We start from the raw sequence: 21,515 nt of genomic DNA, 5'->3' as shown, positions 1-21,515 counted from the left end.
AATCAAGGTTCTCAGTGAGAGAAGCCAGGCTCCAATGGGCACAGAGCACAGGATCCCATGGATATAAAATGTCCAGAAGAGAGAAACCTAAAGAGTTGGAAAGTGGGCTATTTGGTGGCCATGGGGAAGGTGGAGTGACTTGGGTGGATTTCAGGGTCGCCTTTGGAGATGACAAGGGTGCTCTGGCACAAGTTAGAGGTGACATTGGCACAACATCTTACTGAAGGCGGCTGAATCTCGGCTCACAAAGGGTTGATTTTATGTTTACAAGGTCACCGTGGCTCACCCTGCAGTTCCTGAGCCGACCACTGGGGGCGGTAGTGAGTGTGGCAGGGCCAAGAGGTTCAGTCCATGGTGGGCCGACTCCATGGCTCTGGTCCAAGGTGAGGCAGAACAAAATGGCGGAAGGGCCTGGAGGAGGAGAGCAGCTCAGGATGTGGCACCAGGAAGCAGAGAGAGCTCTGCTCACCAGGGACCAGATATAGTCCCCAAGGAGCCAGGGACAGGATATAGTCCCCATGGAGCCAGGGACAGGATATAGTCCCCAAGGAGCCAGGGACAGGATATAGTACCTAGGGGATGTCCCCAGTGGTCACCTCCTCCAGCTATACCCACCCGCCCACAGTCACCACCCAGGTAATCCATTCAAGTGGATTAATCCACTATTGGTTTACACCTCTCATAGCTCAGTCATTTCACCTCTGAGCTTTCATGCATTGTCCCCCCCTGTGATCTTTTAGGGGACCCCTCACATCCAAACGGTCACAGAACGACCCTGGAACTTGGAAGAGCATAACTAATGCACATATGAAACAGCGTGTGGGTCTCTCTGAACTGGGAGTGGAGAGCCGTTCCCTAAATAGGAGCCGGGTAGCCTGGGGCTCTGGGGTGGAGCACCTGCTTGGCACGCACCCCACCCTGGCACAGTGCAAGAAATGAATAAATAACTAAGGTCGACCCTAAAAGGAAAGATGCACGGATTTCATGATATTCAACTGAGTGCTCTGTTTTATGCCAAAAACTTAAAAAAAAAAAAAACCCCAAGCTGAACATTAGGAAGGGGATTTTTCCAGCCTCGATCCCCCTAGGATGGGGAGATCCTGTCTACAGGACCTCGCCTGCTTCATGGGGCTGGGTTGGGCTGGGGGCAGAGACTCGCCTAGCACGTCTGTGGCTCTGGGTCCGACTCAGCAGCACTTGTAATAAAACCAAGGATCCATTGACAACCGAAGGAAAATATTTAAAAGGAGGAACGAGTCCCGTTGAGGACGAACCATGGGCGTGATGTTCTCCAACCAGGAACAGAAGTGAATTGATGGAAAGAGACAATCGTTGATAAAACTTCAGCGAAATGTCCATAAAAGGAGGATCACGAGTTTGAGGCGGGAAACTAATAAGGGAACCACTCGCCTCACCCCAGACCCGAGCCCCGGGTCGGAGACGCTTGCAGAATCCGGGGCAGCACTGTCCCCGGAGGTCCAGACAGAAGGAGGATGAGCTCTGCACCCTCCACACAGGACAGCCCAGTTCATCGGCTTCCAGGGAGACCCGAGGGTTTCTGCCCCATCTGAGGGTGGAGCGATGAAGATGTGTCAGATGTCAGTCTCATCCAGGTGACGAAGGCCACGCCCTTGTCCTCACGGCTCAGGACTTTTGCATGGTGGGCGTGTGGCTCTAGATCTTGGGGGGCCCAGAGGCAAATCGGAGAAATGCTCGAAAATTAAAAATGACCTATATCATAGTGGTGGGTGATGGAGATTTATGATTTTTATGGTTTAGAGACGAGGTGTCCCAGCAAAGCTCCTGTGTGAGACCACGCAAGAATGCGCAGAGGTGGGACGGTGGGTTACGGGAGGCGTGACCTCGTCAGCGGATTAATCCACTTGAATGGAGTAACCGGGTGGTGACTGTAGGCAGGTGGGTGTGGCTGGAGGAGCTGGGTCACTGGGGATATCCCTTGGGGACTATATCCTGTCCCTGGCTCCTTGGGGACTATATCCTGTCCCTGGCTCCATGGGGACTATATCCCGTCCCTGGCTCCTTGGGGACTCTATCCCGTCCCTGGCTCCTTGGGGACTATATCCCGTCCCCGGCTCCTTGGGGACTATATCCCGTCCCCGGTCTTTGGGGACTATATCCCATCACTGGCTCCTTGGGGACTATATCCTGTCCCTGGCTCCTTGGGGACTGTATCCCGTCCCTGGCTTCCTTGGGGACTGTATCCTGTCCCTGGCTCCTTGGGGACTCTATCCTGTCCCTGGCTCCTTGGGGACTCTATCCTGTCCCTGGCTCCTTGGGGACTCTATCCTGTCCCTGGCTCCTTGGGGACTATATCCTGTCCCTGGCTCCATGGGGTTTATATCTGGTCCCTGGTGAGCAGAGCTCTCTCTGCTTCCTGGTGCCACGTCCTGAGCTGCTCTCCTCCTCCAGGTCCTTCCGCCATTTTGTTCTGCCTCACCTTGGGCCAGAGCCATGGAGTCGCCCACCATGGTCTGAACCTCTGAAACCATGAATGGAATTAAACTTTTCTGCCTCTAAGATGTTCTCGTCAGGCCTTTTAATCACAGTGATATAATGATATGACGCTAGCCATAAGCGTCGTGGCTCAGAGGACTTGGGAAGTCACTCGGTGGCCGTGTACGTGCTCAGCGTTGGTGGTGCCCCAGCTCCATCCCCAGAAGCACAAAAATTGAAAATGAAATAAGTTCACGAGGGAGAGAGGAAGAGGGCAGTGTGCACAGAGCAGGAAAGCTGGAAATGAGCTCTCGTGAGACTGTGTCTTGGTTCCTGAGAGCGGTCGCAGTGGCAGAGAAAACGGGAGAAACCAGTAACTCCAGCTCAGGGCTGGGCGCGGGCCCGTTCTCGAGGGTAGCACACGGTGAATGTCAACCTAGGGCCATATGTAAAGTGAACGCCGGAGCAGCCGTGAGTGTAAGGAGGACGGTTTAATTTGGGGGCAACACAGGAGTCGTAGGACCTCCGAGTTGTGAGAATTTTCTTCAGTACGATCAAGAAAGTACAGGTCTGCACAATCAGGAAAAGTGGATGATGTCTAATTTTATTTTTTCAACAGGGAGCTGCATCCCCAGCCCTGTTTATTTTTCATTTAGAGACAGGGTCTCGCTGAATTGCCGAGGCTGGCCTCCAACTGGCGGTCCTCCTGCCTCAGCCTCCCGAGCTGCTGGGATGACAGGCAAGCGCCACCACACCCGGCTGATTATGTCTGTTTTTTAACACTAACAAGAACAACTATCAAGTGTGGTCAAAAAAAAAAAGAAGTTCTGGCAGGCATACGGCCAGCAGTGGTTGGGTGTAAAACACACACAGATAACTTTCATGAGAAAAGATACCCAGCCCAGATACTCAAGGAAAGGTCATTTTAAAACCCTGCTTAAATTTAAACCGTATTCACCGGGCACGGTGGCCCACATCTGTCATCCCTGGGGATGGGGAGGCTGAGGCAGGAGGATCCCAAGTTCAAAGCCAGCCTCAACCGAAGTGAGGCCCTAAGCAACTCAATGAAACCCTGTCTCTCAATAAATTTCAAAATAGGGCTGGGGAGGTGGCTCAGGGGTCGTGTGCCCCGGAGTTTAATCCTCAGTACCTACAAAAACAGAAAAAAAAGATTTTTAAACCCCAAAAAAGTCACATAGAAGTCACAGCACCCTTTATACCAAAATGCAGTATTATCTGCCGTGAGTAACAAATGAGGTCATTTTACGGAGGGCTATTTTGAGGCTGCTTCGGGGACGTCTGAGTGCTTATGTTTAGTTCTCTACTGCGCTGAAGGACTTGACGAGACGGGTGGGGACACAGCCCGGTCTCCCGCCCATGTGCAGCGCCGAGGGCCGGAGACGCTGGCCGGGTGTCTTTGCAGCATCAGATGCTCCTTCATTAGAGGCCTCGGGACGAGCAGGATGGACGTAGGTGCGGGACGTGGGTGTATCAAGGACCTCACGTGGGCGGGAAGAGCGAAGCCCGTCTCCGGCTGCAGATGGGGGTCCCCGGGGGGAGATGACACGGTGTCAATGCCAAGTGCACCCGGGAAAATCCATCAGGGCTTCTGGGCACAGACTTTTGTCATTAAAGCTCTTTTTTAAAAAAAATCCTCCGGAGAGGTGCAGGATCCTGATTCATTCCAACTTTTTACCCGGGGAAACGGGTCCGGGAGCCGGCAGTTAGGACGGTGGGCCCTCCCTTTGTGCGAGTGAAGCAACTGCCCCTGCTCCATCAGCAATTGGGGAAGGCAAAGCAGAACCGCACTGAGACCCAGCTGCACCGCACCTGGGTATCTGCAGAATGGAAGTCGTCTTGGGACAGTGACCCATGCACACCCAGATTTACGGCAGCACCAGTCACAAGGGCCAACCAGGAACCAGCCCAGGTGTCCATCAAGGAATGCCTGGATGAAGAACACGTGGTACTTATATGCAGTGGAATATTACTCAGCCACGAAGAAGGACGAAGTCATGCCATTGGCAGGAAAATGGGCGGAACTACCAACCGTGATGTTCAGTGAAATAAACCAACCTCAGGAGACCAAGAGTCGTGGACTTTTTGTCATAGGTGGAAGCTGGAGACGGAAAAGGAAAAGAAGGGTCAGAGAATCTCGAGAAAATCAAAGGGAGATCAGTAAAGAGGCCCGAGGGGATGGTCCTGGGGAGGGATACTGGCCAGAGTCTGGTTACGTCACGTGCGTGTATCAATGCGCGACAACACATCCCGTCGGCAGCGGCGAAGCGCGGATATAAAATGTGCGAGCGGAAAGGACCGGCATCTGGCGGGAACACCTGCAGATGCCCGGGCCTTGGGCGGCAGAGGCCGGCAGCCACTTAGAGGCAGGGCTTTGGCGCGTGGTCAGGAACTGTGGGTCCCGGGAAGCTGTACAGAGGCTGCTGTGCCAACCCTACAGCGTTTTCTAGCAGAGACGTGAGCGTCTCTGAGCTGGGGGACCCACGGGGCGCCTGGCACCAAATCCCAGCCCGAGGGAACATCGGTGCTTTGCAGAGAGAAAACAGCCCGGAAGAGCTCTAGTTGCGATGTCTTACCTGCTTCTTCAGGGATCGCTAGCTCCATTTTGCATTTTATTTAGAGGCAGGGTCTTATCGAGTTGCTCAGGGCCTTGCTAAGTTGCTGAGGCTGGCCTCCAACTTGCCATCCTCCTGCCTCAGCCTCCAGATCCACCAGGATCGCAGGCGTGCGCCACCGTGCCTGGCCTGAGGTGGGTATTTTGCAGGCTGCCCCTAAAAGGGTCTTTGGGGGTCTTCTGATCATGCCTTCGTGTTCCCCACAGATATCTACCCCAAGCCGAGGCCCCCTTACGGCCCCCAGCCTGGAACCTCGGACCACGGAAGCAGTGAGTTGCGCCCGCGAGCCCGCCTGGGGGTGCGGGGATCCGAACCCCGAGCTTCCGGAGATGAAGCCGCGGTTTTATTTCCCTTTGGCTGCGGGGTGCCCAGGGGGTGCCTGAGGTCTGCTCCCAGAAGTGGAGGGTCCTCTTCCCAGTGGTTTTGAAGTTTCCCAGGAAGGTTGGCTCTTCCCGCCCCACGAGCCAGCGGCCCTGGGCGCTTCCCGCCGCCTCGCTGGCCACGTTGCCCCACGGGCTCCTTTTGCACCCGCCCCTGAAGAACATGCCAGTCCAGCAACACACAGAAGCTTGCTGGCCGTTCTGGTTGAGAAATTCGATAGCGATTCCATAGTCCGAAAATCCTAAAATGTGCAGCCGGCTAAGTGGCGAAGCTTCTGGAACCTCTTCCGGCTTCGGATGCCCAGGGGCCCAGGAGCATGTTCTCTGCGTCCAAATAAACCCACTTCACGGGGATGGGAATTCATCTCCTCTTGCTAAGGTTCGTGAAAAATGAAGATAGAGGTTGGACTTTGTCTTCAAAAAGAATCAGCCCCAGGGGGGCGTGGGCCTGTGATCCCAGCCACTTGGGAGGCTGGGGCAGGAGGATCACAAGTTGGAGGCCAGCCTCAGCAGTTGGGTGAGGCCCTAAGCAATTTGGGGAGACCCTGTCTCAAAATAAAAACATTAAAAAGTCCACGGGGCTGGGGATGTGGTTGTGTGCTGAAGCACCCCTGGGTTCCCTCCCTGGCACCCCAAACCGATAAGTCAGGGAAGACAAGGAGGCAGTGAGGCTGTTACCTCCCCCCAGCCTTTCTAAATCTGCGGTCCCGCAGGCGCGACTGTTTTGGGAAGCCGGATGGAAATGCATCATGGGAGAGGCTGCTGGCTGGGCTCTGGGGGGCAAGCCCAGGCCCTGTGTGGACACGGCCCTTCCCAGCCCCGCGTGACTCACGCACGCCAGGACCTGGGCGCCGAGGGAGGAGCCCTGGTGACTCAGCTGGATCTTCCCAGCCGCGCCTCCCGGGAAGAGCAGTCCTGCTGTCTGGCTCTGGTTCCGGGCCTTCAGCCCAGCCCGCTGCCTTTAGAGAGGCCGGCCCGGAGGGTGAGCCCTTCCGTAGTACGGCCCCCTGATGGCACAGGAGGACGAGAGCTGCGTATTTGAAGTCCTCTCTGCCTGACTGTCACCCGATACAAAGTAACTGCTACGCTGTCGGGAGGCTGAGGCAGGAGGATCCGAATTCCAAGCCAGCCTCCGCCAAAGCGAGGCCCTAAGCAACTCAGGGAGACGCTGTCTCTCAATAAAATGCAGAATAGGGCTGGGGAGGGGGCTCAGGGGTCGATTGCCCTGAGTTCAATCCCTGGTACCCCCCCCAATTAGTTGTTGCCCCTGCTGGTAGAGAACCAGGAAGAGAAGAAAATCTACCCGGTGGGGGACAGAAGCCATCTGTCACCAAGTGCTCCTGATCTGCATTTGCAGATGCTGCAGGCACAGGGTGCTGTCTGTGCTTCACTTAGTCCAGTGATTGACACCCCCCCAGGTGTCAATCTTTTTTTTTTTTTTTTTTGGTACTAGGAATTGAACCCAGAGGCGCTTAACCACTGAGCCACATCCCCAGCCCTATTATTATTATTATTATTATTATTATTAATTATACTGAAACAAGGTCTTACTAAGTTGCTCAGGGCCTCACTACATAGCTGAGGCTGGCCTCCAACTTGCAATCCTCCTTCCTCAGCCTCCCTGGGATCACCCCACCCAGAGCAAACGCCGCTCTTAATCCGATGTGGATAAGCAGCTGCCGGGAACTCTGAGGGCCAGCTGTTGGCAATTAAAATCTGATGCCGGAAATCCATGCCCCAGAGTCACGGGGGAAAGCAGATGAGTGTTAGTAGGAGTTTGCCTCTGTGACCCCATTTCTGCCACTGACATAGGATCTCATTTAAGCTGAGGCAGGAAAGACTCGTGGACGCTCTGCCTGGTGATAAACGGGGCCTGGGAATACGTATAGACCATGCCCAAAGCGACAGACAGGGTGTGGGAGGGACATTCCTGCAGAAAGAACGTCCCATGCAAAGGTCCTGGGGTCACGGTGAGCCTGCCACTCTCTTCCTGAAGTGCCCGTGTCCTTTTCCTGCAGATATCTACCCAAGGCCGAAACCCCAACCCCACCCACAGCCAGGGAATTCTGACCACGGCGGAGGTAAGGATAACGGGCAAGGGAGGTCTGCTTCAGAGTCTGGATGCGACTTATCAGGAAGGACTTGAGATCCCATACGCAGTGCCCGTGGGTCCGTTTGCTCCTGAAACACGTTTGCCATGAGTCTCGTTCTGTTGCTGACCAGCACTCGGGACCTGCAGGAGGTTCAGAGCAAATGCACTGCCTGCCTTTATTTGGGCTTAATTGACGGAAGAACGTATCGCACTCAGAGATGTTTCAAGGGACGTGTGAGGGAAAAGGCGATGCTGATTTGTTGGTTTCTTCTTATTTGCGGGTTGTGACAGTCGATTTTCCATGGCTATGACAAAATACCCAAGGCTGGGGACTTTATAGAAAGGTTTAGTTGGCTCACAGTTTTGGAGGCTGAAGAGCGTGGTGTATGGCTCTGTGTACCTTTGGTGAGGACCTCCCTGCCTCTACCACTTGGTGATATCTAGCTGCTTTTCTACACATGCACGAAAAACAGAACAGATGAGAGCAGTATTCCTCATGGTTTTTAACAGCAGGTTTCTACTTCCTACCTGGGTTCACTTTCTGTTACTATCACAAAATATCCAAGGCTGGCTGCATTAGAAAGAAAAGAGACTTATTCAGCCCAGCCTCGGAGGCCAGAAGTCTACACAGCACCACGCCAGTTCTGCCTAGGGCTTGCTTGGGCGGGTGGTATTAGAGCAGGAGACCCAGGAAGAGGGATATCAGATGGCCAGGGAGGAAGCCAGACAGCCATTCAGGGCCTGGCTTGGTCGCTTGCAGTAGCTAACCAGGGTCCCAGGAGTTCCTGGCAAGGAACTGGGCTGTGGGCGTTTCCCAGCATGGCCTTGGCAGTTGTGTCCCAGTGTGGACCCAGGGAAGACCACTCGGGAAAGATGTACTGATCCACAGACGTGGAGCAGTCTCAGGGACTCCCCAACAAGGGGCAGACTGTGCCCACGGACTCCGAGGCTGGAGAAGATAAATTGGTCCATTTTTTCCGTGACTGTAACAAAATACACAAGGCAGGCTGCTTTGTAAAGAAAAAGAGGTCTGCTTGGGCTCCTGGTTCTGAAAGTGGGAGGTGAAGGAGCCCCATCTGGATGAAGTGTCAATGCAGGGACCATCTGGGGAGAGACCCAAGCCCACCAGAGCAGGGCAGCTCCCCATGGCTCCCGGGAGCATCCGTCCTGATTCACAGAGAACACTGACCGCAGACCACAGTCCCCAGGACGGACACTCAGTGTGAGTGGGGGTCCAGCTGCCCTCCCAGAGACGGCGATGCCCGCAGGTCCTGGATTCCCACCACCTCTGCTAGCACCTGCCCACGCCAGCTGGTGCCGGGCTGCAAGCCTCACTCTTCTGAGCCCTCTTCTGTCTCTGCGCCTTGGTACATTTCCTCTCGCTGATAACCCAAACCACGGGCTGGGGTTTGAGTCACGATTCTCACTGCTGTGACCAAAGACCCCACAGGAACAATTAGAGGATGAAAAGTTGATTTGGGCTCATGGTGTCAGAGGCTCAGTCCATGGTGGGCCAACTCCATGGCTCTGGCCCAAGGTGAGGCAGAACAAAATGACGGAAGGGCCTGGAGGAGGAGAGCAGCTCAGGACATGGCACCAGGAAGCAGAGAGAGCTCTGCTCACCAGGGACAAGATCTAAACCTCATGGAGCCAGGGACAGGATATAGTCCCCATGGAGCCAGGGACAGGATATAGTCCCCAAGGAGCCAGGGACAGGATATAGTCCCCAAGGAGCCAGGGACGGGATATAGTCCCCAAGGAGCCAGGGACACGATATAGTCCCAATGTGCCAGGGACAGGATAAAGTCCCCAAGGAGCCAGGGACAGGGTATAGTCCCCAAGGAGCCAGGGACAATATAGTCACCAGGGAGCCAGGGACAGGGTACAGTCCCCAAGGCATGTCCCCAGGGACCAGCTCCTCCAGCCACACCCGCCTGCCCACAGTCACCACCTCTGAGTCCACTCAAGTGGGTTGATCCGCGGAAGGTCGAGGCGGTGGTACTGTGACCAGTTCACCTCTGCACCTTCTTGCAAGGCTCACACACGACCTTGTGGGGACACCTCCTGTGCAGACCTGACTCAGCGTAGGTGATAAAGGAAGCAGGTGTTTTGGGCTCACAGTTCTGGCCCCAGGTCCAGGGGCTGCACGGGGTGTGGCTGGCTGGTCCCGAGGCCGCCCTGGGACATTGGTCGTGAGAGGCACTGAGAGCCGGGGACCTCGGCGGGCTGGCCGTTGGCGCAGACCCTCCTAGAGGCCCCAGCCCATCCCTCTGGTCATCCAGGCCGCCTGGGCCGCTCTGCGACGGAGCCCTGATCACCCCTCCAGCGTCCCCCTCCCGCGTCGCGGAGCCTCCAGCGGAGGCTGGTTCTCAGCATGACAATCCTGATTAAAAGCAGAGCAAGCCCTGGCCCAGGCCCCCAGGGTTCCCGCCGCACACAGTAGGTTCTCGGTTACCGGGAATGGCCAGCGGGCAGAAGAGCCATGCGCAGGTCCCCGAGGAGCCGGTCGTGGGTGGAGGCTTTGGGGTCCTGCGCGTCGGCCCCGCATGTGAGGCCCCGCCTAGCCCGGGCCCTGGCGTGCGAGGGACAGGCCACTGCCATTCGGGACCGGAAGGAAGGGGAGGGGCTGGGGCTGCGGGAGCAGCGAGCCCGGGTGGTGGCTGGAGCCGCATCCCCCCCGAGCTCGGGTCGAGGCTGCATGTGGCGTCGAGGAACCTCGGGGAAGCCTCCTGGGCCGGGGATGGAAGACGTGCAGAAGGGCCCGGAGCCCCTCTGGCCCCCAGGGACACCCAGCAGGTGGGGTCATGGGGACAGACCCCTGGGGGTCCCCGCAGGAGCCCGGTTGCAGGCACAGGGCCCCTCCCCCAAAAGGTGGCCTCCCTCTGGGGCGCGGGCTCGGCCGAGGTGCGTGCGCGGGACCTGGGACTCAGGCTGCGCTCTGCCCACAGGTTACTATAGCAACGGGGATGATGGACGCTACCCGCCCAAGCCCAGGCCGCCCGCAGGTACGTAGGTGCCCAGAGAGGGCGGGCGGGGAGGGACGACGCTCCCCAGGGGGAAAACGGGGTCAGTCCATCCCCGTGTCCGGGGCTTGTTCACCGACCCGCATCTCAAGCCGAGTGGTCGTGATGGGCGCGGGGGGCTCACCTGTCATCCCAGGGTCTCGGGAGGCCGAGGCAGGAGGATGGCCAGTTGGAGGTCAGCCTCAGCAACTGAGCAGAGCTGCAAGCAACTCAATGAGACCCTGTGTGAAATTTAAAATATCAAAAGGGCTGGGGTGTGGCTGGGTGGTGAACACCTGGGTTCAGTCCCTGTATTCAAAAACAACTAGCGGTCCTTTCCAGGTAAAATTACCTGCCTGTCCGTGTGAATTTCCGTATCTTTACACATATTCACATATACATAGAATATCTATAGATACAGCTTTTTGTGCGTATACCTTCACATACTTATCTCTTTATATTTTTGTCTTTATACTATTAATACATTATAGAAGGAGGTTAGTAAGTGTGATAGTTGTGGTTTTCTGTATGTCTGTATACACCTTCCTGTGTATACAAATGGATATAACTTAGTGCATACATGCCATCTTTATATATATATGTTTATGTATCTATGCATGTGTATCTCTGCCTTTGTACACACATATCCATTGTATATGTCTATACATATTGTGTGTATAGACCTTTGAGTGTGTCTATTATGTTTTTGTATGAATATTTCTTAATATTCCTATGCAAATACACGCCTGTGTAACTGCACAGACACCTTTATATACACACTTACCTCTATGTGTACATAATCCTATGCAATGCACGCCTACACTTAAATCTATCCCTTTTTCCATGTATGCATATGTTTGCACCTCTTAATGCCCCATCTGTATCTCTTTATGTAAATGACTTTAGATATACTTATGTCTACATGTGTAAATATCTATATATGCACGCATGTGTGTGTAGCACGGATGCATCTCTCTCTCTAGGCGTCCAGAAGCATATACGGGTTTCTGTAGCTTCACGCATGATCGCGTGCATCTGTAGGTGCCTTTCCCTGTGTACCGGCGTGTGCTGTACATAGTGCATGCGTGTGGGTTTGCGTGCACACGCAGACGGTTCTAAGGCAGGCAGGTACTCACACAGGCAGACGGACACCTGTCCCAACTTCTTAGAGCAAGTTCTCTCTGGAGGGCGAGCACCCCGCAGAGACCCGCGTAGGCTCGGAAGGCAGGACGTCCGTCTTTCTTTGCGGCTGCCGAGGTGTCTCTGGAGGCAGCTCTTGGAAGGTGGCAGGCCGTGCAAAGGCAGGCCAGCGGGTGCACCCCTCCTTTTCTGCATGCACCGCGTGGATTGGGAGCCCCGAGGCAGAGCGTGCGGGCTGAGCCTGCGGGTCCCTACGTTCTTCCTTGTCCGACAGGCGGGGGCGGAGGCAGCACCAGCGGCGGTGGCGGCTACAGCAGCTACGGAGATGCAGACGGTAGGACACCTGGGCTACGGGCGGTGGGCCTGGGGACGGAGGCGCTGGTCATGCCAGTTGGGTGGCCTGGGGCCTTGCCTCGGGGGTCTTCGTGAGCCGGCCGCCTCAGCTGCAGTCCGCTGTGCCCAGCGTCCGTCTGCGCTGGGCGGACCCATCCCTGCACCCGGGGGTCCCGGGTTCTGCACCCACACGCACACACCTTTGTTCAGTGGGGGCCGCGCAACCAACCCAGCCTTCCTCGGGATTCTGCTCCCCGTTAGGAGCTTCCGGCGGGAGCCCTAAAGCACTCCTTCTCCTGGTTTCCTATTTTTAATTTTTCCACAGTGCCAGGGATGGGTGAGCCACACCCCCAGCCCTTTATAAAGAAAAGAAGATATTTTATTTTGAGAGGAGATCTCAACTCTGTGGCTTAGGGTCTGGCTAAGTGGCTGAGGCTGGCCTCCAACTTGCCATCCTCCTGCCTCAGCCTCCCGAGCCGCGGGGAAGACAGGCGTGCACCACCGTGTCCAGCTCAAGCTCTGTCCTTATAAGTCTGGTCCTAGGAGACCGAGAAGCTTTGGGGCGCGGGGCGGGGGGCAGCTAGGACGTGGTATTTGGGAAGAGGGCAGAGTCTCCAGGCCGAGCTCTGTGAGCTGATGCGACTCTCCAGTCAACAGGAGACTCCGGCCGCTCACTGTCAGCAGAAGCAGGACGCGGTTCATTCATCAAAGGTGTGCGGCATTTTGCCGCTGGACAGTCCCCCTTCCCTGCAGCCCCGCCCACTTGGGGCTGGTCCCTGACGCTTTCCCGCCCTTGCGCTTTGGGGTGGGAGGGGGGCCTTGTCCGGCTCCTTCTCCGGCTCACCAGTCGGGCCCGCTGGGAAAGAGCTGCAGAGCCCGCGCGCGCACCGCAGGGCCGGAGTCAAGGGCCCGGCCGCGCCTGGTCTCTGTGGAGCGCGGAGGCCCGCGGCCCAGGTTGGCAGGACTCGGGCTGCTTTGCGCCCGGCCTGGCTGCCTGGACCCCTGCCTCCCGGGCAGGGTGAGGCCGTGAGTCCCTCATCGCTCAGCTCTGGGCTGTGGGCCGGGGCCCCCGGGCGGTGACTCACCCTGCCTGCTGCTCACCGTTGGGGGGGACTTTCAGTTGTCGAGTTCAAAGGCTGGCTTTGCACACCAGGTTCCCCACGGCCACAGCCCCGGCGGCTTCAACAGCAGAGGTCTATCTCCCCCCTCCTGGAGGCTGGAGGCCCCAGGTTCAGGCGTGGGCAGGGCTGGCTCTTCCCCAGGCCTCGCTCCTGGGCTGGGAGACGCCGTCTTCTCCCTGGGTCCTCACGGGTCATCCCTCTGTGTGCGTCTGTGTCCTCACCTCCTCTTCTACCAGGACCCCAGTCCTCTGGGGTCAGGGCCACCTGGGGGCCTCACTGTACCCCCATAACCTCTGTAAAGACCTGTCTCCACACACGGGCATGTCCCAAGGTCCTGGGGTCAGGGTCACCCTGGGGACCTCACTGCACCTCCGTCACCTCTGTAAAGAACCCTCTCCACACACAGGCATGTCCCAAGGTCCTGGGGTCAGGGCCACCCTGGGGACCTCACTGCACCTCCGTCACCTCTGTAAAGACCCCTCTCCACTCACAGGCATGTCCCAAGGTCCTGGGGTCAGGGCCACCCTGGGGACCTCACTGCACCTCAGTCACCTCTGTAAAGACCCCTCTCCACACACAGGCACGTCCCAAGGTCCTGGGGCCATAAATCACCCATAGCAGATATTGTCCATGTGATGAGGACCTGCAGCAGAGTCTTTCCCCGTCCCACATTCATCCTGTTCAGTCTGCATCACCTCTGATGAGAAGTGATGGCAGGGTCTTAAAAGTTGCTTTGCATCTGCAAAGAGATTCCTGCCCTGGCCTCGGTGCCTGTGAATGGCTGTACTAGGGCGAAGAGTCTCTGCAGAGGCAGTGAGTGCAGGACCCTGAGAGGAGCTCCTCCTGGGCAGGGTGGCCCTGAGGCCATGGCCGTGTCCTCACAAGAGACAGAAGAGGAGACACAGACACAGAGGAGGAGCCACGTGGAGACGGAGACAGAGGCTGGAGGGCTGGGGCCACCAGCCCAGGGCCGCCTGCAGCCCAAGAGCTGGAGAGGCAGGAAGGAGCCTCCTGGAGCCCGTGGAGGCAGCAGCCCTGGAACCTGACCACGGCCTCTGCTCCGGGGCTGGGGAGCGCCAAGCTCTGGTGCTCCCTCTGCCCCCGTGAGTGCTGTTGGCGGGGAGCCCTGGCCCGAGCTCTCTGGGCTGGTGGTCCTTGGAGGCAGGAAGCTCCACAGGGAACAGCCCCTCTGGCTGTGCCCAGTCAGCTCAGTCCCACCCGAGGTCCCAGGGCTGCTCGTCCCTGCCTGTTTCCGGGTGGTGACTTGTCCACCGGCTCAGGGGCGGCCCTCTGCCTTCAGGAAGAAGCATCTCTGCACCCGCAGGCCCTGGGCGGCGCCTCCTTGGGACTTGCTCTGTCGCTGGGGCGCAGCGGGCACCGGCCTCTGCTGCCTCTTCCTGGCCGGCACCGTGGGGCCTAGGGCAGGGCTGGGCTGGGGTCTGGGGTCCTGTCCCGCATTTCATGGCTCTTTCTGTCCTGCAGGTAGAGGGGGCTATAGACCCAAATCTCGATATGGAAATTCTTATGGTAAAGGACCGGCGTCCTTCGCGACGTGGGAGGACACGCTGTCCTTGTGCCTAACTAACCCCGCCTGGCGCGGGTGGGGGCGCTAAGGGACCTCTTGCTCTCCGTCCTCCTGCGCTTTATGCTCGCCAGCTGTCTTGCAAGCCAGGTGGCCTTCACGTCTTGAGCAGACTGTGGCCCACGGGGGGTGTGTGTGCATTTGGGAGCACGCGTGCCTTCACGCGGGTGTGTTCCGCGTGCGCACTTGGCGTGTGCAGAGCGCATGGCAGCGTGCACCTGGGCTAGGCATGTGAGGCATGTGTGCCCATGTGGGTATGTGTGCGTGCCCTGCGCTTTTGTGCTGAGTGTGCACGAGTGTTGCACATGTATGTGCTTGCATGCGTGCGTGTACTAGTGCACTTGAATTGCAGGCAAGTGTGCATCATCTCTGTATTGTGTGTGTGCGCGTGTGTTTGTGTGCACCTGAAGGTGTGTGTATTCGCCCATCTGCAGGCGCACAACCGAGTGCACACGTGGTGTGCCCCGCGTACAGTGCACTTTGCACGGATATCCATGCACTCGTGTGTGGGACTGCACACGAATTGCTGTGTGCTTGTGTGTGGCACGTGTGTTGTGCTGTGTGTGTGTGTGTGTGTGCCGGTGTGCAACGTGCACCTTGCATGTAGCACAGTGCGTGTGCGTGCGCGGTCTGCTTGCACTCACGCGAGTGCCCGTTCCCGACCCCAAAGTGCGCGTCCCGCCGTTGCACTAATCCGGGTTCCGTGTGGCCTGTGCGCAGGGCCTGCCGCTGCTTCTGCCGGCAGACGCCAACTCGGGTCCCCGTGCGTGCGCCTGCCCCGCCCTCCGCCTCCCGGCCTCGCAGGTGCGCGCGGAGGCCCTGGGCTGAGCAGTGACCGTGTCCTCTACGCTTGCAGGTGGCGACGGACAGTCGACCTACGGCAACCCCCAAGGTAAGCCCGGCGAGGCCGGCCGAGGGTCAGTGGGAGCCTGGGCAGGGCTGCGGTTGGGGCGGCCGCCTGCCCAGCGGGGACAGGGTGGCTGCCTGCGGCCTTTGTGCATGGAGAGCGCGGGCCTGGCCTCGGCCTGGGCCCCTCCGCGCTCCGAGGAAGGGGCACAGGCAGTCTGAGGGCCAAGGCCCGCAGAGAGGCTTGGCCTGGGTGCCACTCTGCCCTCCCCGGGCCACGCTGGCTCTGCCCTGTGGACCGGAGGTAAGTCAGACCCCGAGACCCACAGGATCAGGGCAGGGGCGGACCTTGTGCCCCCGGAAAGCCCCCAAATACACCACCAGCGGCAGAGGTCAGGGGACGCCGGGCTGGGAGCAGGTGTCCGTCCCAGGGACTTGGTCCCACCTGCTTGAGCTCCCACGGAGGTGGGTCCTGACCTGCCCCCTGCAGCACCCACAGGCTCTGGTGGGTGGTCAGCCTGGGGAGAAGGCCCAGCAGGGCACTTTCCAAATCCCCTTGCCCGCTGGCGCCCAGCGCAGCTGCATTGCAGGGTTTTAGGCCTCCTGGGAAGCAGACGCCATGTTCAGCCTCTCAGGAAAACCCCGCTCCTTCATGTGGCCCTGCCAGCTCCCCAGAGCCCGGCAGCTCGGCCCCTGGATGCCAGGAGTCAGGTGTGGGGTCTGTGGCAAGGACATACTGTATCCCAAATATGGAGAGCGGAGAATGGCAGGCTCATAAGCAACGGCAGCCAAGCCTGACCACCGTGTGGTGCCGCCCACCAGGTCCTGCAGCTCCTACACTGGGTGGGTGGGGGTAGGTAAGGCTTCCTGGAGACAAGAGTGTCCAAGCAGCGACCTCCAGCATGGCTTCTCCGTAAGGAGAGGTGTGAGCAACGGCTACCTGTCCACACCTGCAGTCAGCAGAGATGTGGGCAGCCAAGGACTGGAAGGAGTACAGAGGCAACCAGGTACCAGCCCAGCTGGACGAGTCTGCGGTTCTAAATGCCTCCGAGGAGACAGCTGCCTGGATTTACATGCATATGCACCACGCCTCCCAGGGAGCCCAGAGAGGGTTCCTGGAGACAACCCTGCGTGGAATCAGGTCCCAGAGAGTATGGGTAGGAAAAAAAAAGAAGAGATCAGCTCAGATGATTTGACTGCACTCAAACGATGCATAAAGCTTGGCAGAGAGGAAAGCAGTACGTATCAGTCAGCTCTGCTGCGTAACAAAGAACCCCCCCCAAGCTATTTGCTCCAATCTCGATTACATAATTCAGCCTTTGGGGTTTGTTAAAAGAAAACCATGAGACAAGTTAGAGGCGGCAGAGTTTAACTGGGCAAAGGATGATGTGGGGAACTGGCAGCCCTGTGGACCACAGTAGCTCCGAAGGACGGCAGTCTGCTCTGCCGTCGGAACCATTTGTGGACAGAGTCTGGACAGGAGGTTCAGAGAATGCCTGGTTTTGACGGCAAGACACGTGCCTTGTTTAAAGATGGGGAACGTTTGGCCAAGTGCGATTGGCTGATGCTCAGCTGCTGTGATTTGCTGAGATTTAGCTTCATTTTTTATAAAAACGAGAGAGTTCTTCCAAGTTACATTTGGCTGAGTTTGCAAAGTCTGAGTTTGCAGGATGTCCCATCAGGACCCATCCCAGAGGCTTCCTCATGCCACATGGGGTTTGGTGGTGGAGAACCGTCCTGGAGAACCTTCTGGTCTGCTGCCTCCTTGGTGCTCAGAAGGAGGCTGGCCGCCATCTTGGTTGAGTGGCTGAGTCTCCTCATACACCTGAGGTGTGGCCTCAGGTGTGGCCGCTCATCTCGGCTGCAGCTGGGACTCTCATGTCCCTCCTGGGTGAGGCTTGTTCTCAAGGAGGCCAGCAGGGCAGGATGCCTGAGAACAGAGGTCACACCCAAGCTGAGAACCAGCTCGGCCTCCCTTCTGCTGGGAGACTCTGCCAAAGCCCAGCCTCCAGGGAGGAAAACGCAGACCCAATTCTGCAGGAGGAATGCCACCCAGCCACATTGTAAAGGGTGTGGACCTGGCCAGGGCAAGAAAGGAGGGCAGGCTCCCACGGGGGAGGCAGAAGCCTCCAGGGTAAACAGGTCTCAGCGACAACCATCTTCCAACATGGCAGCCTCCTTTGCGGGAACTCCGCGTCTCCATCGCCGCCCACACACTGGCCACCGGCTGGGCTGTTGGTCCAGTCTGAAGACAAGCCGGGGGCCCAGCAGGTCCCTGCTCAGGAGGTCTGAGCCACCTGGGAAAATCGGAGACTAAAACAGTCCGTGAGAGAAAGAGAAGGCAAAGCCAAAGATCAGATGTAAAAAGTGGGGCCCTGCTAGGAACTGAGCGGAAGGAAGGAGGAAGGCCCCCCATCTTTCCTGAAGCGGCAAAGGCAGGGATGGGGCTTCGGCGGGGCAGGGGTCTTGGTTGCAGTGCTGGGCAAGTGACATAGACCCACCTCGGGCCACAAGGTCGGTGCTGGGCTAAGGCGGGGAGCTGGCTCACTGTGGGTGGTCTCCAGCCGGGAAGCCCACCAGGGGCTCCCAGAGAGGCAGCCCGAGATGGATCTGGGGCCTCTGGCAGCCTGGGGCGGTGCTGCAAATGGAAATGAAGCTTCTTCTTGGGTGGATGGATGCGTGCGGTGGTGTATAGAGACGCTGTCCTCTGTAGGTGGACGAGGACATAGGTGTCTCACGTATAGAGACGCCGTCCTCTTCTACAGAGACATAGATGTGCTGATTCATAGCTTTCCCCGTTGTGTAGACACCTGCAGTGATACGTGCATAGATATGTAGTGAGACACACACACACACACACACACCTATCTCCCTCTCGCCCTCTGTATCTCCAGAGGTCTGCTTCCTCGTGCGTGAACACCCACCCATTGCACATGCCTATATTTGGAGTGTCTTTATGTCCTGGACCCCAGAGAATCAGGGTGGTTTTGGACACAAGCGTTACACACTGCACACACGCACAGCCCCGCTTAGAGATGCGTGTGTCATAGTTATGTTTGCATGTGTGCACACACATCCATCCCTGCGTGTGGCTGTGCATGCGTGTAGCTGTGTGACTATAGGTGTTACATATGATTATATGTCCTGTAGAACGTTATATAATTATTATAGAGCATAGGTGATTGTACGAATCATATATCAGGTATTATAATATATCCATCTCATATATAATCACATGTAATATATTAATTATATATTTATATATTAATATGTAATTATACCCATGATTATATGTACTTAATATATATGGCTATATTACATAATGTGTGATCATTGTACATCATATAAAATCTGGATCACATATTACATATTATAATACCCTATGGTATTGTGTATATCAAATAACTCTAGGATATATAGTCTAATATGTAGTTATATATGCAGAATCATGCATAACTGTATTACTTATATTGCACATTACACATTACAGGTAGAGCATGTGCATTATATATTCTATATAATTACACGTATATAGTTAAGTCCACCTCATGCACATGGATTATGTGTATAATTACACCCACACACATACACCGCGTTTGCATGTGACAATATCTGTCGTTACCCCTCCATATCTGCAGATTCACCTCCAAACACGCATTGAAAATATCCGAGACACTTTCTTAACTCGGGCCTCGTGTTGCCGCGGCTCCCCTGGCGCCGACCCGGGGTCCGTCAGGCATCCTGAGTCACCTGGAGAGGGTTTCATGTCCCCAGGGGCCCGTGTCGCCGGTCCTCTGCAAACGCAGGCTGGTTTACAAGGGGACTGTGCTGAGCATCCGGGGCTTTGGCATCCCCGGGAGGCCGCTGAGGCCCCGCCCGCAGCCCGAGCGGAGCCTGTCCGTCAAAGCAGCAAACTCCTGTGCGCGCCCAGCACGTCCACTGTGCAAAGCGTGGTCCTGGGCATCTTTCTGGGGACAGACGCGGTTAACTGGGCGCTCCTTGCCAGAGTCCAGGCGCCTCCCCAGGCCCTTTTCCTCGGGGCAGGTGGACCCAGGGCGGTGGAGTTGCGGACAGAATCCAAGGATCTCCTGGCCGCTCTCTGCTCAGACGGACTCTCCTGTCTCCACCCCGCAGGCAACACGGTGGCCAGAATCGTGTCCCCCATCGTGTCTGTGGTGGTGGTGACCTTGGTGGGGGCCGGGGTCAGCTACTTCAAGTCCAACCGGAGGAGAAACTGCTTTCGGGCCAGTGGTAAGTCCCTTCTCTTTTCCGCCTGGTTATCCAGCGCGCTTTAGACCAGCGTCTGTCCTCGGGTGGACTGGGCCTTGGCACCTCGCAGGACCGGGTCACTTTATGTCGCTCGGGGTTGTAACCTGAACACACTGGGGGTCCTGCAAGCTGCGGCTGCACTGCCCAGGATCGTCAGTGACCCCTGGAGACCCGACAGGGAGGAGCCGCAGAGGGTCTCTAGCCCAGTCCCATCTGGTCAGGGGACATTTAACCACAGGGGAGGCAGAGAGTCTCAGATACGCATAGAGGTCCAGCACCTGCCCCGCCACAGCCCAGGACGCACTGGCCAACTGATCACAAGCCGTTCTGCAGAATTCTGTGCCCAGACCCCGGGGACAGCGCGGGGTGCTCACTGGCTTTTAGGTTCAAGGCCGGATCCTGGGTTTTGGAAGCCGCGGGGGCTTAGCGTCCCGGGGAACAGAGGCCGTAAGGACGTTCTGCAAGGACAGAACAGACGTGTAGAAGGACCAGCCCGGTTTTTAACCGGCGCCTCCGCGTGTGTGGCCCACAGACCACCCAGGAGGGACTCTGCCTGGCTGGGAGCTGGCAGGCGACCCCACACCCGGCCCGCGCGCTCCCTCTGCTGGCCGAGCCGCGCTACTGACCTCGCTCTGCAGAATGGGCGTCCAGAACGTTGCAGGGAAACTGAGCTAATTGGGGCGGGGAGCTCCTTGGTGGCAGGTGCCTTATCACGACAGAAGCGCTGTGCATGAAGTTCAGGATTAGTAAGTTCAGGATTCAAACTAAGGATTGTGGGGTGCTGGTTTCCCCCAAGATACAGAAAGCGCCGCAGACGACTCAGGAATGGATCATGTCATCGTAATGCATTTGGCCCTGCCTGTCTGCTGTCTCCGCTCGCATGAATTCAGATGGAAGTTGAAACAAAAATTCCACATTCCTTGACCATTCCTAAACAATGCAGAAGGACCACTGTTTACACAGCATTTATATTGCATTAGGCACTGACTGTCATCTGGAGATGATTTAGAGTCTGCAGGAGGCTGGGCAGGGTGGTGCACACCTGTCTTTCCAGCAGCTGGGGAGGCTGAGGCAGGAGGATTGAGAGTTGGAGGCCAGCCTCAGCCACTTAGGGAGTCCCTAGGCAACTTAGTGAACCTTGTCTCCAATTAAAATATAAAAAGGGCCAGGGGTGTGACTCAGTGGTTAAGCGCCCCTGCATACAGCCCCAGACCTCTCTCACTTAAAGTGCACATTTTTGCAGTCACACTTGGCTTTTATTTTATTTTTTCAAATGGAGCAAATGACCTCTTCCACTTCAGATCCAGTGAGGACTCATCAAAAAAGAGGCTCCCACAAATATTAGTTTTACTGAAAAGCCTGCTATTCATTTAGGATCGCCGAAACTCTCCCCACCCCAGTGCATTGGAAATGATCCCTAATGCTTTTTCCTCCTTGCCCTCCCTAAAACATTTTCCTTTCTAATCTTCTCTTCCAGAACCAGAGACGGTCTGAAGATGTCCAAATCCTCGAAAAACTCAGTGAAGTTAGAAACCTGCGGTCCCTCCTGTGAAAAGCTCCTTTTTTTTTTTTTTTTTAACTTTCTCCCATAGCGGGCTGACTAAGTGCATTTCGTTCTGTTGGAAGCAGGTCAGCTGCCTCCAAAGGGATTCTCTCTCTCTCT

The 21,515-nt window shown here is 56.7% G+C and overlaps 1 protein-coding gene across 3 annotated transcripts in view; it reads left to right on the top strand.

The window, feature by feature from the left end:
* Positions 1-21,515, top strand: part of XG (Xg glycoprotein (Xg blood group)) — a 34,796-nt gene extending 13,281 nt beyond the window's left edge. For 2 of the 3 annotated variants that reach the window (XM_079125011.1, XM_079125012.1), the window contains 8 exons: positions 5,294-5,356; positions 7,486-7,548; positions 10,508-10,564; positions 11,976-12,035; positions 14,638-14,682; positions 15,594-15,629; positions 19,718-19,834; positions 21,330-21,515. In XM_079125011.1, the coding sequence (XP_078981137.1) occupies positions 5,294-5,356; positions 7,486-7,548; positions 10,508-10,564; positions 11,976-12,035; positions 14,638-14,682; positions 15,594-15,629; positions 19,718-19,834; positions 21,330-21,346 (458 nt within the window). In that variant the 3' untranslated portion in view covers positions 21,347-21,515. The remainder of the gene's footprint in view (positions 1-5,293; positions 5,357-7,485; positions 7,549-10,507; positions 10,565-11,975; positions 12,036-14,637; positions 14,683-15,593; positions 15,630-19,717; positions 19,835-21,329) is intronic. The other variant, XM_079125013.1, reaches the window with a different exon arrangement.

This window comes from Sciurus vulgaris, assembly GCF_902686455.1.
Source record: "Sciurus vulgaris genome assembly, chromosome: X".
Classification (NCBI taxonomy): domain Eukaryota; kingdom Metazoa; phylum Chordata; class Mammalia; order Rodentia; family Sciuridae; genus Sciurus; species Sciurus vulgaris.
This window is presented reverse-complemented; position numbering and strand designations above follow the sequence as displayed.